Source organism: Anolis carolinensis, unplaced genomic scaffold (genome assembly GCF_035594765.1).
Source record: "Anolis carolinensis isolate JA03-04 unplaced genomic scaffold, rAnoCar3.1.pri scaffold_7, whole genome shotgun sequence".
NCBI lineage: Eukaryota > Metazoa > Chordata > Lepidosauria > Squamata > Dactyloidae > Anolis > Anolis carolinensis.
Genome location: NW_026943818.1, coordinates 7360763 through 7379089, shown reverse-complemented (window position 1 = coordinate 7379089; position 18327 = coordinate 7360763). Strand labels below are relative to the sequence as shown.

The following is an 18327-nucleotide window of genomic DNA, read 5'->3' as shown; positions in this document are numbered from 1 at the left end:
TGGGAAATGTTCGACTTGTGATTTTTTGATATGAAATCCAGCATATACATCTCGTTTGCTGTGTCATACTCTGTCTTTGTGTCAATAATAATAATGATAATGATAATAATAGTTAGTGCAGATTGTATGACCCAAAGGGAATCCCGTAGTCTTCTAAACATGGTAGAAATTCAGTTGCTGTGAGTTTTCTGGGCTGTATGGCCATGTTCCAGAAACTCTCCTGATGTTTCGCCCACATCTATGGCAGGCATCCTCAGAGGTTGCGGGGTCTGTTGGAAACTAGGCAAGTGGGGTTTATATACCTAATGCCTCGTAGCAAAGTATTCCCCCATGCAGGAAGCAGCCAGGCTTTGAAGCTGCAAGGCCATTCAATGCTAATCAAGGTGGCCAATTGCAACATCCACACTTGCCTCCAACAGACAAAAACTCTTTCTCCTACCCTGGACATTGTTCCACAAATATATAAATAAACCCAACTTATCTAGTTTCCAACAGACCTCACAACCTGTGAGGATGCCTGCCATAAATGTGGGTGAAACGTCAGGAGAAAATGTTTCTGGAACATGGCCATATAGCCTGGACAACTCACAGCAACCCATGACTCATAAGATAATAACATTTCCAAGATTTTTGCAATTTTTTGTTACATATGTGTGGCACACCTACACAACCACAGCATATTAATGTGCCATGACACACAGTTTGGAAAGCTCTGCTCTTACTCGCATCTAGACTAAACCTAGTGAATCAATGATCAAAATATAAGTGTAGACTTCAGCTTCCATCATATAGGTTACTGGAAACATATACACACAGTCCAACGCCAGTGGTTACCATGTTGGCTGATACTTAGAAGAACTGGGGGTCTTGAACATCATCAAGCCATGGTCATTTGAGAAAGGCATTGCTTGTTCCAAGTGGAGTCTAGATCCAATGTCAGCTGGGTTCAGTGTGGGTGAACTACAAGTCCCATCATCCATGGTCCATCTTCCCCAAATCGCACCAGGACATAAAGGGGGTCATGGGGATTCTGTGTGCCAAGTTTGGTCCAGTTCCATATAGATATAGATTAAATGCATGTCGAGTTTGATTTTGTTCAGTCATCGGTGTGGGTCACAATGGTCTCGGGAAGTGAGTGATGATACTGCAAGTCTAGATCCAATGTCAGCTGGGTTCAGTGTGGGTGAACTACAAGTCCCATCATGGTCCACCCCCCTCCAAACAGTGCCAGGATGTAGAATACGTCATGGGAGCTCTATGTGCTAAGTTTGATTTTGTTCAGTCATCGGTGTGGGTTGCAGTGGTCTCGGGAAGTGAGTGAAGATACTGCAAGTCCCATCATCCATGGTCCATCTTCCCCAAATTGCACCAGGACATAAAGGGGGTCATGGGGATTCTATGTGCCAAGTTTGGTCCAGTTCCATATAGATATATAGATATAGATTAAACGCATGTCGAGTTTGATTTTGTTCAGTCATCGGTGTGGGTCACAGTGGTCTTGGGAAGTGAGTGAAGATACTGCAAGTCCCATCAGCCATGGTCCACCTTCCCACAAATTGCACCAGGACGTAAAGGGGGTCATGGGGATTCTGTGTGCCAAGTTTGGTCCAGTTCCATATAGATAGATTAAATCAGGGATCCCCAAACTAAGGCCCGGGGGCCAGATGCGGCCCTCCAAGGTCTTTTATCTGGCCCCTGTCCTTAACTTTAGACTTAGGGTTGACCTAAGTCTACCTGGTCTACCTGGTATTTATAGCCTTATGAGATTGTCTAGATGGTCCTTGGAGGTCTCTTTGCCTAGCTATGGCCGTATGAGACCATCTAGATGGCTTTTGGAGGTCACTTTTGTTACCTGTGGTCATATGAGACCATCTAGATGGCCTTTGAGGGCCCCTTTCCTTATCTGTGGTTTTATGAGATTGTCTTGATGGCCTTTGGGGGCCCCTTTCCTTACCTATGGTTTTACGAGACCATCAAAATGGTATTTGAGGATCCCTTTCCTTATCTATGGTCCTATGGTCTAGATGGCTTTTGGAGGTCCCTTTCCTTACCTATGGTCCTATGAGACCATCTAGATGGTCTTTGGAGGTCTCTTTGCTTACCTATGGTCTTATGAGATCATCTAGATCAGGGGTCCCCAAACTAAGGTGCATGGGCTGGATGCGGCCCCCCAAGGTTATTGACCTGGCCTCTGTCCTAAACTTTAGACTTAGGGTTGACCTAAGTCTGAAACATCTTGAAGGCACACAACGACAACAATCCTAATTTTGGACTATTTCATCCTAGTCCGGCCCCCCAACAGCCTGAGGGACTGTGAATCGGCCCCCCACTTTAAAAGTTTGAGGACCCCTGGATTAAACGAATGTCGAGTTTGATTTTGTTCAGTCATCAGTGTGGGTCACAGTGTTCTTGGGAAGTGAGTGAAGATACTGCAAGTCCCATCATCCATGGTCCACCTTCCCACAAATTGCACCAGGACGTAAAGGGGGTCATGGGGATTCTGTGTGCCAAGTTTGGTCCAGTTTCATATAGATATAGATTAGAGTAAACACATTTACTCATGACCAGTTTCATTTATCCATATTCAGCAAAACATATAATCGCTAGGCATTTTCTATTTCAACTTCTCTGAATTCCTGCAATATTACTTCTTGCCGCTAAAGGGCGGCCTTGGACATGTTTGACTCCTTGCAAACTAGGATTTCCTGGAAGACTAACATGAGTTGGGTTGGAGACTGCAAAAGCAACTTGAGAACATAATGCAAGTTGCTTCCGGTGTGAGAATTGGCTGTCTACAGAGATGTTGCCCAAGGGACGCTCGGATGTGATAACTAGGAGGCTTCCCTCATGTCCCCACAAGCTAGAGCTGACAGACCAGAGCTCACCCGGTCTCGTGGATTCAAACCTACAAATTTCAGGTCAGCAGTTCAGCCAGCACAAGAGTTTAACCTTACTGTTCTTACTACTCAATGGTGGAAGATGAGAATCCCTCTGAGGAGCAGATACGTTTAGCCTGGAGAAGAGAAGGTCGAGAGGGGACATGATGGCTATGTTTTAGTATTTGAAAGGATGCCATATTAAGGAACTCCAAAGACTAGGACACAATGGAGCAATGGGTTCAAATTCCAGCTAAACCTTAGGAAGAACTTCCTGGTGGAAAGAGTTCTTTAGGAGTCGAACGTGCTTCCTTGGAGTCTGTTGGGAAGGCTTGGATGGTGTCTTCTTGCATGGCAGAATGGAGTTGAATTGGATAGGGGCCGGGCTGTGGCGCAGCTGGCTAGTAACCAGCTGCTATAAATCACTACTGACCGAGAGGTCATGAGTTCGAAGCCCAGGTTGGGTTAAGCCTCCGACCATTAATAGCCCCGGCTTGCTGTTGACCTATGCAGCCCCGAAAGACAGTTGCACCTGTCAATTAGGGAAATTTAGGGACGCTTTATGTGGGAGGTTAATTCACAACACTATAAAACTGCCAGCAAAACACGAGGAAAGGAATGAGGAAGTACAGCCACTTCTGGATGGTGAAGCAACAGCTCCCCCTGTGCCCAGAATCGTGAAGCTGGAAAAATGTTAAAAATGCCTCTAAGTCTGTCTAATGTATGTTGTTTGTCTGTTGGCATTGAATGTTTGCCATATATGTGTTCATTGTAATCTGCCCTGAGTCCCCTTCGGGGTGAGAAAGAAGGGCGGAATATAAATACTGTGAATAATAAATAAATAATAGTCCTTGGCGTCTCTTCCAACTCTATTTTTAATATTTTTTGAGGATGGAATCCCTCAATTTGCAACAAACACACATATAGTCGTGTCCCTTCAAGTACCTTCTGACATGTGGCAACCCTAAGGCGAACCTAAACCCAATATGATGTAATAATTGGAGTACTGGACTAGGATACTGGTAGAGCAAGGATTGCACCCACACAGTCTGTAACAGGTGAGTTGTTGCACACCTAAATGGCTTGCCTCTGACTGATGTGTTTTATTGTTTTCTTCGGCTGTTTCAACTGTCTCGTCACCCCTGGAAAAATCTGGCTTCTACCACCTCCATAGAACTGATCACAACTCACCTACAAGGTGGACCCATCACCGGTTAAATCACAAGGATCATTTCCTGACTTCCTCACTGGAGTCCAATGCGGTGAGCTGATAATGGGGTTGGAGAGCGGGCGGTGCTGCTCCAAACTCTGAATCATGGAGAAGGAGAAGAGCCTTTGCCTCTGTCTCCACAGGGCCTCATTATTCCTGCCTGCAAAATGGGCAGAGTGTCACTCCTCTATAACCACATGCAGCTGGTTAGTAGTAAGCAACAATAAATCACCACTGACTGTGGTCGGGGTTAAAGTTCCCGACCATTAATAGCCTAGCTTGCTGTCAACCTAAGCAGCTTGAAAACAGATGTGTCTGTAAGTAGAAAATTCTAGGTACCGCTTAATGTGGGGAGGCTAATTTAACTTATTTTACGACACCATAAAACTGCCGACGGCGTGAGAAGAACATGAGGAAGTACTACCATCAAAAGGACTCAGTGTCACAGTGGATGATTAAGAGGCAACTCCCCCTGTGGCCGGAATTGAGCATACCCTCATTTGTTGATATGTCTATTTTCACCAGGTCTATATAAATCATATATGATATCTTATAAAGAGCACTATATTAGACCATTTTCCTTTTATCTTTTTAAGAAAACTTGAAGCTGAGCCAACAATACAGATATTCAGAACATTGCCGCTTACCACATGAAGGGATAACTGAAACTGGAGTAAACCTGGGAACCAGTAGTAAACGGTTTACTTTGGCTCACAGCCAGCCACTCTAAAATAACATCTATTTGACCAGGCTTCCTGTCTGGGAACTGTAAAGGACTGCAACATCTGTTCCCCTATTTGGAAGCTTATCTCTGAAAAACTGAATTTATTGTCAACAAACTGAAGCTACAGCTAATTGACTGCATTTACGACCTGAGAAGTCCTATAGAACTGCTCCAAGACTACAGAGACTTTGATTTGTTTTGACTCCAAGCCAGGTTTGAGCCAATTGATTTGTATACTGATATATTTAGTTTCACAGCATATTACATACCATTTTGGAGAGACTGAATGTACACATACCGTGTCACAAACAAATTTTAGTTGGAGTCTTGTTGATATATATCTGATATATGTTCTATACTGAAAACTGCTCTGTGTAGCATTTAAATCTGGATGATTGCAGTCTATAAATCTTTATACTCTGTATGTTGTGACTGCGCCTTCGGGGATTATGGCTGATGGTGATGGGATTCGTAGAGGAAGAAAAAACCCTCGTGATGAGGGTTCACTGGAGGAGTTGCGCAGGAAGCGACTTAGAGAGCTATATGGGGGATCTTCTGAGGAAGGTTCAGATGGGGAGTTTGGGGAAATGGATGCTGAGGAACAGGTGGTGGCTGGGGAAGTGGGCACTGAATGGGCACAGCCACCGGAGATGTCTGGGGATTTAGGGCCTATGGATACTACTGAACCTGGGGTTTCTGCAGGAGCTGATCCCACTTGGGATGCTTGGAGAAGGGAGGATGGTTCTTTAAGTGTTCATGGGGCTAAGTGTGGGCAGGATGATTGGGACTCCGACGAATTGCTAGGTACTCCGGATCCACGAGCTCTAGCTGTGTGGAGTTCGGACTCTGAGTAGATTTGGGACACCTGGTGTTTGGGTGTGAGGTCACCCAGGAGGAAGGGGAATAAAATGGGAATGTTTGGCCACTGCACTTTGCGTGTGGCAAGGTGTTGCTGAGGCGCCATTGGGATCTCTGTGTTTCCGTGAAGACTGGACTTGGACTGTGATTCGGATGTAAGTTATCTGGGACTGCTCTGCAGCAGAGGGATGGAACTGTGTGGGTTTCCCTGGACTGCATTCTGATTACTATTTCTAGCTGCTGATACCATCTGGCTTGGCTCTCGCTGTGATGCCATCACTCTTTTATATATGTCGCCGTGATGCCATCACTCTTTTATATAGAAAGATGGAAAGGGGAATGCTTCTTCTCAGGTGACCCTGGTTACCTATGTCCATTTCATCCATGTGTCACAGCAGACATCTTGGAAGAAGCAAGAAGTAAACAAAGAGAAAACTTAGATGCCTCTCAGCCCAACTTACTGTACTTGTTCTTTCTGAATATGACATAATAGGCCCTGGAATTGACTCAGGTTTAGTGCTGACATGATCTGTCACCAATTCTGGTCATGGCCTTGTGGATGGTGGCACGCTAGAAGAGCATGTTTGCCATAGTTTCTCTCTCTCCTGTCACCACAGAACAAGTTACTCTAGCTTTCCGATGACCACAGCTGAACCCATGAGCCTCGAAACGGCTGCCTTGATTTACCTTTATGCCATTACGTAATTTGTAAAACCAATTTGTGCCAATTGGATCAAGCCACATTGCTACTCCTTTGTGGGACCGTTATGCCCTACATAAAGACCTTCTGAGGCCCTAAACCAGGGGTCCCCAAACTTTTTAAACAGCGGGCCAGTTCACGGTCCCTCAGACCATTGGAGGGCCGGAATATAGTAGAAAAAAAACTAGAAACAAATTCCTATGCACACTGCACATCTCTTATTTTGAAGTAAAAACAAAACAAAACAACGGGAACAAATACAGCCTCAATCTTAATAATAATAATAATAATCATCATCATCATCATCATCATAAAGAGGGTTGAAAGAAACCCCTTGGGCCATTTAGTCCAACCCCCTTCTAACTTTGTGCACCAAAAGCACAAGCAAAGCACCCCAGACAGATGGCCACCCAGCCTCAATGTTGTTTATCATCATTATCATCATCATCATACAGTCCTAAACGCTGGGGAAGTGTTCAACTTGTGATTTTGTGATACAAAATCCATCATATATACAGTAGAGTCTCACTTATCCAAGACTCGCTTATCCAAGTTTCTGGATTATCCAAGCCATTTTTGTAGTCAATGTTTTCAATATATCGTGATATTTTGGTGCTAAATTCGTAAATACACTAATTACAACATAACATTCCTGCGTATTGAAGTATTTTTTCTGTCAAATTTGTTGTATAATATGATGTTTTGGTGCTTAATTTGTAAAATCATAACCTAATTTGATGTTTAATAGGCTTTTCCTTAATCCCTCTTTATTCATAGAATCATAGAATAGTAGAGTTGGAAGAGACCTCATGGGCCATCCAGTCCAACCCCTTGCAAGAAGCAGGAAATCGCATTCAAAGCACCCCTGACAGATGGCCATCCAGCCTCTGCTTAAGAGCCTCCAAAGAAGGAGCCTCCACCACAGTCATGATATTTGCTTATCCAAGATATTTGCTTATCCAAGGTTCTGCCGGCCCATTTATCTTGGATAAGTGAGACTCTACTGTATATGTGTGTGTGTGTGTGTATCGTTTGCTGTGTTATACTGTGTCTTTGTGTCAATAATAATAATAATAATAATAATAATAATAATAATAATAATAATAATAAGGGTTGGAAAAGACCCCTTGGGAAATTTAGTCCAACACCCTTCTGCGTTTGTGCACCAAAAGCACTAGCAAAGCACCCCTTAATAATAAATTATTTATTAAATAATAATTAAAATACCATTATAAACAAGCAAAGCTTTGGATTTGTGCACCAGGTGAGGGAGGACGTGGAGGAGGGAGCTGCCGGCGCCACGGAGGCCGGATAAATGGCTTCGATGAGCTGCATGTGGCCCCCGGGCCTTAGTTTGGGGACCCCTGCCCTAAAACAACCTCTCTCGACCATTATGACCCGAAGGAACCCTAGAAATAATAAATTTCAGGTCTTAGGGGACTCTTGCGTAGACATAACAGGCCAGAACTCTGTTGGGCAGTTATGAATATGTTAACCTATTTTACACTTAACAGTTATGTATTCATAGCAGTTTGGCATTCATAGCAGTTATGAATATGTAATGTACTCTTCTGCATTACTAACTGCTAAGTATTCATGATCCCTTGTTTAGGAACTATGTTGTTGTAATAATAATAATAATAATAATAATAATAATAATAATAATAATAATAATACCAATGCAGGTGGTCCCGGTGGTGATTGGCACACTGGGTGACGTACCAAAAGATCTCAGCCGGGATTTGGAAACAATAGACATTGACAAAATTACGATCTGCCAATTACAAAAGGCCACCCTACTGGGGTCTGCGCGCATCATCCGAAAATACATCACACAGTCCTAGACACTTGGGAAGTGTTCGACTTGTGATTTTGTGATATGAAATCCAGCATGTCTATCTTGTTTGCTGTGTCATAAAATAGAATAATAATAATAATAATAATAATAATAATAATAATAATAATAATACTTTTTGTATCCCACCCCATCTCTCCAAAGGGACTCTGCGCAGCTCACATAGGGACCAAGCCCAGTTACAGCATAAAATACGATATCAATAATAATAATAATATCAGAGTGAAATAATAAATGTATTAATAATAATAAAAATAGAGTAAAATAAATGTAATAAACCGTTTCCGTGAAAATAAGACATCCTCGGAAAATAAGACCTAGTAGAGGTTTTGCTGAATTGCTAAATATAAGGCGTCCCCAAAAGTAAGACCTAGCAAAGTTTTTGTTTGAAAGCATGCCCAACGAACAGAACACCAGAGCATGCAGGATCAGTAAATGTACATACCAGTTGTACATGGAAATAATGGTAGTAACAAGAAATTCTTTACAGGATTCACAGTTTGTCTGGTTATGTTGGTTTGTGATGACAACTACAGTACACTACAGTATATAATAAATGTTTATTTTTTTTGTTCAACAATAAATGTGAATTCTTCTTCATGTAAAAATAAGACATCCCCTGAAAATAAGACCTAGAGCGTCTTTGGGAGCAAAAAATAATATAAGACATTGTCTTATGTTCGGGGAAACACGGTAGTAGCAACAATAATAGAGAAAAATAATACAGTAGAGTCTCACCTATCCAACACTCGCTTATCCAACGTTCTGGATTATCCAACACATTTTTGTAGTCAATGTTTTCAATACATCATGATATTTTGGTGCTAAATTCGTAAATACAGTAATTCCTACCTAGCATTACTGCGTATTGAACTACTTTTTCTGTCAAATTTGTTGTATAACATCATGTTTTGGTGCTTCATTTGTAAAATCATAACCTAATTTGATGTTTAATAGGCTTTTCCTTAATGCCTCCTTATTATCCAACATATTCACTTATCCAACATTCTGCCGGCCCATTTATGTTGGATAAGTGAGACTCTACTGTAAATGTAATAATACCAATAATAATAGAGAAAATGGAGCCCCCAGATGGCGTAGTGGACTAAGTGACTTGAAGGTTGGGTTGCTGACCTGAAAGCTGCCAGGTTCGAATCCCACCCTGGGAGAGTGCGGATGAGCTCCCTCTCTCAGCTCCAGCTCCATCCGAGGACATGAGAGATGCCTCCCACAAGGATGGGAAAAACATCAAAACATCTGGGCAAAGTTCCCTGGGCAACGTCCTTGCGGACGGCCAATTCTCTCCCTCCAGAAGCGACTCAAGTTGCTCCTGACACGAAAAAAAAATTAGAGAAAATAATAAATGTACCATATATTCTCGAGTATAAGCTGACCCGAATATAAGCCAACCAAGGACCCTCACCCGAGTATAAGCCGAGGGGGGCTTTTTCAGTCTTTAAAAAAAGCGCTGAAAAACTAGACTTATACTCGAATATATACAACAACAATTTATTGATTAGCCAGTTGGCCTTATCAAGCACAGACAATACAAACATGAAATACAACATACATCTGGTACACTTAAAATAAAATAACAGGTATTTGCCAACTTGGTGCCAATGTAGCTTAGCCATAGATGTATGCATCAACTATCCTCATCCCCCCTACACTGCACCCCAATCTGATCTATGTACTCCGATCTCCTTTTAGCAGCTTTAAGCAAATACAGGGCCACTTTTGTTGTCACAATGGGGTTATAACCGGCCAATAAAAATGTAGTTTTGGCTGCTATGTCCCAGCTTTTTTATTACAAATAAAAGGCCATAAGTATTGCTTCCTTTCTTTTTCGTATAAGTTACAATTATGCAAAGTGTGGTTCAAATTTTCGACTTCAGGGGCGCCACAAATACATAATCTTTCTTCATATGGGATGTGGTTGAATCTGCCATATCTCTCCATGGACTCCCTTTGTTCGAATCTTGCCCTGGTGAACGCGATTCTTAGGTGTCTTGGCATATCTGCTTTTAGGTATAACGCCCGCTGGAAATTACGTTTAAAACGTCGTAACCACTTCAGAGATCCTGTGTTTGACAGGGAGGCTATGTCTTTCTGGGCTTCAATATCTAGGATCCTTTGGGTTACTGTCCTTCTTTCAGCCTCCCTATTCTGGCCTAAGGAAGTAATTTGTAATCCACAGATGTGAAGATACCTAGTTAGTTGTTCTGCCCATGAATCTTGGTTTTGGCCATTAGATTGTTCTAAGTAGCACAATTTTGGGAGTCTGTTATTTTCGAGATTTTTTTATTTTAGCCTAGTAATTAAAGGCCCTGATTTTGGCCAGTCCTTCAATAGAATATATTTCTAACTCTGCTCTGACTGCAGCAGCGGTGGTCTTAGTGTCAACGCCAAGGATCTGTCTTAAAATTTTTGATTGTGTTTGTTCCAATATTGGTAATCTGGTTAGGCCCCAGATTTCTGCTCCATATAATATTATGGGGAGGATTTTTGCTTTATAAACTTTGATTATTGGAGTTAAAGAGCCAGGATATCTGTGGGTTAGCAATCTTGCCGGTGTGTTGGAGCATGCCCTATTTTGATCGCGCAAGATTGGGAGTGTGCCAGCCAAGAGCCGGTCTCTGAGTATACTAAGCCTAGGTATGTAAAAGAGCTCACCTGTTCTATGCGCTCTGCATCTAGAACCCATTTGTGTCTACATCAGGGGTCCTCAAACTTTTAAAGTAGAGGGCCGAATTATCATTTGGAAAAAAAAACGAACAAATTTCTATGCACACTGCACATGTCTTACTTGTAGTGCAAAAAAACCCCAACAACAATCATTTATTTATTTATTTATTTGCTACATTTATACCCCACCCTCTCTCACCCCGAAGGGGATGCAGAGTGGCTTACAAGTTGTATGTACATACAATATATTATATTATTAGCATAGCACAATATTAGCATTATATATTACTATATTGTACTATACCACTATACCATATTATTATTACAGTAGAGTCTCACTTATCCAAGCTAAACGGGCCGGCAGAAGCTTGGATAAGCGAATATCTTGGATAATAAGGAGGGATTAAGAAAAAGCCTATTAAACATCAAATTAGGCTATGATTTTACAAATTAAGCACCAAAACATCATGTTACACAACAAATTTGACAGAAAAGGTAGTTCAATATGCAGTAATGTTATGTTGTAATTACTGTATTTACGAATTTAGCACCAAAATATCATGATATATTGAAAACAGTGACTAGAAAAATGCCTTGGATAAACCAGAACCTTGGATAAGTGAGCCTTGGATAAGTGAGATTCTACTGTAGTAATATTACATTTAATATAGAATTAATATTATTATATTATACAATATTATTACATTGTATTATTATTATTAGCCGCCCTGAGTCCTGTATTGGGTGAGAAGGACGGGGTAGAAATACTGTAATTAATAAATATTATATTGTATTACATTATAATATTATTATCAATATTATATGTATACACAAGATATTATATTATTACCATAGCACAATATAAGTAAATGAATGAATAATAGAATCATAGAATAGTAGAGTTGGAAGAGACCTCATGGGCCATCTAGTCCAACCCCCCGCTAAGAAGCAGGAAATCGCATTCAAAGCACCCCCGACAGATGGCCATCCAGCCTCTGCTTAAAAGCTTCCAAAGAAGGAGCCTCCACCACAGTCCAGGGCAGAGAGTTCCACTGCTGAACAGCCCTTCTCACAGTGAGGAAGTTCTTCCTGAAGTTCCGGTGGAATCTCCTTTCCTGTAGTTTGAAGCCATTGTTCCCTTACGTCCTAGTCTGCAGGGCAACAGAAAACAAGCTTGCTCCCTCCTCCCTAGGACTTCCCTTCATGTATTTGTACATGGCTATCATGTACAATACAAAATTTAAAAATAAAATACAATATTTAAAAATAAAAACAATTTTAACCAACATAAACCTATCAGGATTTCAATGGGAAGTGTGGGCCTGCTTCTGCCCAATGAGATAGTCAAGTTAAGTAGGATTGTTGTTGTTGTGTGCCTTCAAGTCATTTCAGACTTCGGGCAAGCCTAAGTCTAAAACTGAGGGTGGGGGCCAGGTCAATGACCTTGAAGGGCCACATCCGGCCCCCGGCCCTTAGTTTGGGGACCCCTGGTCTAGATACTCGAATATATACAGTAAGCTGTCTGTGGATGCTGGGGGTTGTGCCCTGTCGCTCTGGGGATGCTGAGAGTTGTCATCCAAGGGGCCTCCCCAAGGAGGGGGATGCTTGGATGCTAACAATTCTTATGGGTTGCCAGGCGTCACAGGGCTACAGCTCTCCTTGGAGGCGGCTCCTCCTTGGCTCCGCCCTCGGCTGGGCTGCTACCGGGCTGGGGGGCGGGGAGAGGGGGCGGGCCCTGAGCAGGACACCCTTCCAGGTAGAGAGAGAGAGAGAGAGAGAGAGCCCCGAGGCGCCCCGAAAGCCTGGAGGAGAGGAAACAGCGGTGCGTAAAAGGCCGGGAGAAAACCTTCGTGCGTAAAAGCGCACGACAGCTCGGTGCGTCAAAAGGGCAGCCAAACTCGGCGGATACAAAAAGATAGGAAAGCCCTGCTCCGGGAGCAAGAGGAAGAGGAAGGCAGGAAGGGAAGGGGGCCAAGCGGGGGCCGGATCTCGCCTTCCGCGGCTCCCAGCGTCTCCTTCTTCCCGCGGTGCGTAAAAGCGCCGAAAGCAGCCAAGACCTCGGTGCGTAAAAGCGCAAAGAAGGGAGCTCGGTGCGTAAAAGCAGGAAGAGGAGGAGAAGGCGGAGAGAGAGAGAGAGAGGGCCAGGCCTCGCCTTCTGCGGCGTGCCCTCGCCCCCCTTTCGCCCCCAAGACAGCCATGGGGAAGGTGCAGCTCTTCGAGATCCGCCTGGGCGACAGTCGCGTGGTTTACAGCCCTGGAGAGCCTCTGGCTGGCACCGTCACCATCCGTTTGGCTGGGAGTCTCCAATACCGAGGTGAGAGAGAGAAAAAACCAGGTTTGGATAGAGGAGAGGGGAAGCTCTCGGTGTGTCTCATGCTCAGGTTGCTGTGAGATTTCCGGGCTGCATGGCCATGTTCCAGAAGCTTTCCCTCCTAACGTTTCGCCCAAATCTGTGGCAGGCATCCTCAGAGGTTGTGAGGTCTGTTGGAAACGAGGCAAGTGGGGTTTATATCTCCGTGGAATAAGATATAAACTCTTGTCTGTTGGAGGCAAGTGTGAGTGTTGCCATTGGCCACCTTGATTGGCAATGAATGGCCTTGCAGCTTCAAAGCCTGGCTGCTTCCTGCATAGAATGAGCTTTGTGTATTCCAAGTAGACTGGAGCATACAGTAGAGTCTCACTTATCCAAGCTAAACGGGCCGGCAGAAGCTTGGATAAGCGAATATCTTGGATAATAAGGAGGAATTAAGGAAAAGCCTATTAAACATCAAATTTACAAATTAAGCACCAAAACATCATGTTATACAACAAATTTGGCAGAAAAAGTAGTTCAATGTGCAGTAATGTTATGTTGTAATTACTGTATTTACGAATTTAGCACCGAAATATCATGATATATTGAAAACATTGACTACAAAAATGGCTTGGATAATCCAGAAGCTTGGATAAGCGAGGCTTGGATAAGTGAGACTCTACTGTAATATATAAACTCTTGTCTGTTGGAGGCAAGTGTGAGTGTTGCCATTGGCCACCTTGATTGGCATTGAATGGCCTTGCAGCTTCAAAGCCTGGCTGCTTCCTGCCTGGAATGAGCCTTGTGTATTCCAAGTAGACTGGAACGTAGGTAAAGGTAAAGGTTTTCCCCTGACGTGAAGTCCAGTCGTGACCGACTCTGGGGGTTGGTGCTCATCTCCATGTCTAAGACGAAGAGCTGGCGTTGTCCATAGACACCTCCAAGGTCATGTGGCCAGCATGACTGCCGGAGCGGTACCTATTGATCTACTCACATTGGCATGTTTTCAAACTGCTATGTTGGCAGGAGCTAGGGCTAACAGCGGGCGCTCATTCCGCTCCCGGGATTTGAACCTGGGACCTTATTTATTTATTTAAACTTATTTAGTCCTAATCTTTTTTCAAAACCACTTTGTTGGATGTGTTGCAATAGTAGATTCCCAGATTAGTTTAGTATTTACACCCTAGTACAGTAGAGTCTCACTTATCCAACATAAACGGGATAAGTGAATATGTTGGATAATAAGGAGGGATTAAGAAAAAGCCTATTAAACATCAAAATAGGTTATGATTTTACAAATTAAGACCAAAACATCGTGTTATACAACAAATTTGGCAGAAAAAGTAGTTCAATATGCAGTAATGTTATGTTGTAATTACTGTATTTACAAATTTAACACCAAAATATCACGATATATTGAAAACATTGACTACAAAAATGGCTTGGACAATCCAGAAGCTTGGATAAGCGAGACTCTACTGTATTTAGTCCCAATCTTTTTTCAAAAATCACTTCATTGGATGTGTTGCAATAGCAGATTCCCAGATTAGTTTAGTATTTACACCCCGTCATGCCATCCCATCCACCAACCTGGTATTCCATTTTATTTTATTTTATTTTAACTGATTTTTTAAAAACTGATTTATGTGTTAACTGAGTTTTATGATTTACTGTATCATTTTGGTTAAGGCAACTGTTTTGTATAACTGCTGATTTTACTGTCTTTTTATTGCAATGTGTTTGAACTGATTTATTGTTTTGTATTTTGGGCTTCTGACCCGTGTAGCCCTGAGTCCCTGCTGGGAGATGATGGCGGGGTAGAAAAATAAAGTATTATTATTATTATATTTTATTTTTATTTTTTGGTTATTTAATATTTAATGTTTATTTTACTTAAGTGATATTTGTCTTTACTGGACATTGTTCCACAGATATATAAACCTCACTTGCCTAGTTTCCAACAGAGCTCACAACCTCTGAGGATGCCTTCCATAAGTGTGGGCGAAATGTCAGGAGAGAATACTTCTGGAACATGGCCATACAACCCGGAAAACACACAACAACCATGTGATTCCGGTCATGAAAGCCTTCGACAACACATTATTATTATTATATTCATCTAAGCCCCTGCTCTGCACTTTATCCACTCCCTAGCCCTATGATACTCTGGTGCACAAGTTATTACCTGCCCCTTATAACTAACCATGTCTAGCGAAGTCCTGTTTCCTGGTCCTGATTCCTTGATGGAGTATATTGTTTTGGATTTGTAATTTTGTGTCCATTTTTAATAGAAGTGTTTTGGGTCTGTCTTGTGATGTTGTTTATTATGTTTACTATGTTGTATGGCATCTTTGACAACGGAATGATTTTTATATTCATGTTGGAAACCGCCCTGAGTCTTCTCGAGGAGTTGGAGCGGTATATAAATAAAATTTTGTATTATTATTATTATTATTATTATTATTATATCTGTCTAGGTTGGGAGAAAGAACTCTTGTCTGTTTGCAGCAAACGTGAATTGTGCAATTGACCACCTTGACTAGTGGTATATATATAAAGTTATTATTTTATTATGACACAGCAAACAAGATAGATATGCTGGATTTCATATCACAAATCACAAGTCGAACACTTCCCAAGTGTCTAGGATTGTGTGATGTATTTTCGGATGATGCGTGCAGATCCCAGTCGGGTGGCCTTTTACAGTTGGCAGATCGCGATTTTGTCCATGTCTATTGTTTCCAAATGCCGGCTGAGATCTTTTGGGACGGCACCCAATGCGCCGATCACCACCGGGACCACCTGCACTGGTTTCTGCCAAAGTCTTTGAAGTTCCATCTTGAGGTCCTGATAGCGGCTGAGTTTTTCCTGTTGTTTTTCGTCAATGCGACTGTCACCTGGGATGGCAACATCAATGATCCAAACCTTTTTCTTTTCCACAACTGTGATGTCTGGTGTGTTGTGTCCCAGAGCTTTGTCAGTCTGGATTCGGAAGTCCCACAGTATCTTTGCATGCTCATTTTCCAATACTTTTGCAGGTTTGTGATCCCACCAGTTCTTTGCTGCTGGGAGGTGGTACTTGAGGCATAAGTTCCAATGGATCATTTGGATTATTATTATTATTATTATTATGTATCTGTCTAGGTTGGGAGAAAGAACTCTTGTCTGTTTGAGGCAAGTGTGATTGGTACAATTGACCACATTGACTAGCGGTATATATATAAAGCTATTATTATTATTATTATTATTACAGTAGAGTCTCACTTATCCAACGTTCTGGATTATCCAACACATTTTTGTAGTCAATGTTTTCAAAACATTGTGATATTTTGGTACTAAATTCGTAAATACAGTAATTACTACATAGCATTACTGTGTATTGAACTACTTTTTCTGTCAAATTTGTTGTTAAACATGATGTTTTGGTGGTTAATTTGTAAAATCATAACCTAATTTGACGTTTAATAGGCTTTTCCTTAATCCCTCCTTATTATCCAACATATTCACTTATCCAACGTTCTGCCGGCCCGTTTATGTTGGATAAGTGAGACTACTGTATTATTATTATGTATCTGTCTAGGTTGGGAGAAAGAACTCTTGTCTATTTGAGGCAAACGTGAATTGTGCAATTGACCACTTTGACTAGCGGTATATAACTAAAGATTTATTATTATTATTATTATTATTATTATTATTATTATTATTATGTATCTGTCTAGGTTGGGAGAAAGAACTCTTGTCTATTTGAGGCAAACGTGAATTGTGCAATTGACCACCTTGACTAGCGGTATATAACTAAAGATTTATTATTATTATTATTATTATTATTATTATTATGTATCTGTCTAGGTTGGGAGAAAGACCTCTTGTCTGTTTGAGGCAAGTGTGAATGGTACAATTGACCACCTTGACTAGCATTGCAGCTCGAAAGCCTGGCTGCTTCCTGCCTGGGGGAATCCTTTGTTGGGAAGTATTAACTGGCAATATAATGGTTTCATGTCTTGAATTCAGAGTCTTGTTCTTTATTTACTTTCCATATTCTGGAGTTTTTTAAAACACTGGTGACCAGATTTGGTTCATTCCCATGGTTTCCTCCTTTCTGTTGACATTGTCCACATGCTTGTGGATTTCAATGGCTTCTCTGTGTCGTCTGACGTGGTGGTTGTGAGAGTGGCCCAACATTTCTGTTCCAGGGTTGAGGGGTAATAGATGCCAGTCAAGCATCAAGAGGATGATGGAATCTTCTCTTCCTCTTTGTTTGGCAAAGAAGTGTTCATGTTTGCCAGGTACCTTGAGGACTGTGTTTCTTCTTTCTGGCCAGGAAATGCTGGGGCCAGTGGAGCAATATTTATATTTCCCTCCCTTTTTGGCAATGAGAAGTTGGTGCCGGAGGGATTGCTTTTCTTCTTCCCCTTCTGGCCTCATATCTGGAGTTACTAAGTAACTAGGATAACGTGTTGTCGAAGGCTTTTATGGCCGGAATCAGTGGGTTGCTGAGAGTTTTCCGGGCTGTAGGCCCCAGTGTTAAACCGCTGAGCTGCTGAATATTATTTTAATTTTTTAAAATTATTATTATTATTATTACTAGCTTGGGGACCCGATGATGCCCGGGTTATTTGAAAAAGGCATTATTTGTATTTGAATATTAAGTATTCTCAGTTTGGAGTGGGTGAACTACAATTCCCAGAATCGTGGGCCCAAACCCAAACCCTGCTGTATTATAAGTTGGCCATTTTGGGTCTGTGTACCAAGTGTGGTCCAAATCTGTCATTGGCTGGGCTCTCTGGATGTGGGTGAACTACTACAACTCCCAGATTCCGGGGGCAACTGTCCCGAAACATCTTTCAGTATCCACAGCAGGCAATGTTCAGTCTGTGTGCCAAGTTTGGTCCAGATCCGTCATTGGCTGGGCTCAGTGCTCTTTGGATGCGGGTGAACTACAACTCCCAGATTCAAGGCCCATTCCCACAAACCCCTGCAGTATGTTCAGTTGGTCATGAGGCTTCTCTGGGCGAAGTTTGATCCTGGTCCGTTGTCGGTGGGGGTCACTGTTTCTCTGGATGCAGGTGAACTAAACTCCCTTTTCCCCAAACTTGTCCAATATGTTCTATTGGTTATGGGGGCTC

At 42.1% G+C, this 18327-nt stretch overlaps 1 protein-coding gene across 1 annotated transcript in view; it reads left to right on the top strand.

Annotated features, from left to right (window-relative positions):
- Positions 1–12632: 12632 nt before the first annotated feature.
- The window catches only part of arrdc1 (arrestin domain containing 1), a 60902-nt gene continuing 55207 nt past the window's right edge, over positions 12633–18327 (top strand). The window contains exon 1 of the mRNA XM_062959501.1: positions 12633–13222. Within this exon, the coding sequence (XP_062815571.1) occupies positions 13105–13222 (118 nt within the window). The 5' untranslated portion in view covers positions 12633–13104. The remainder of the gene's footprint in view (positions 13223–18327) is intronic.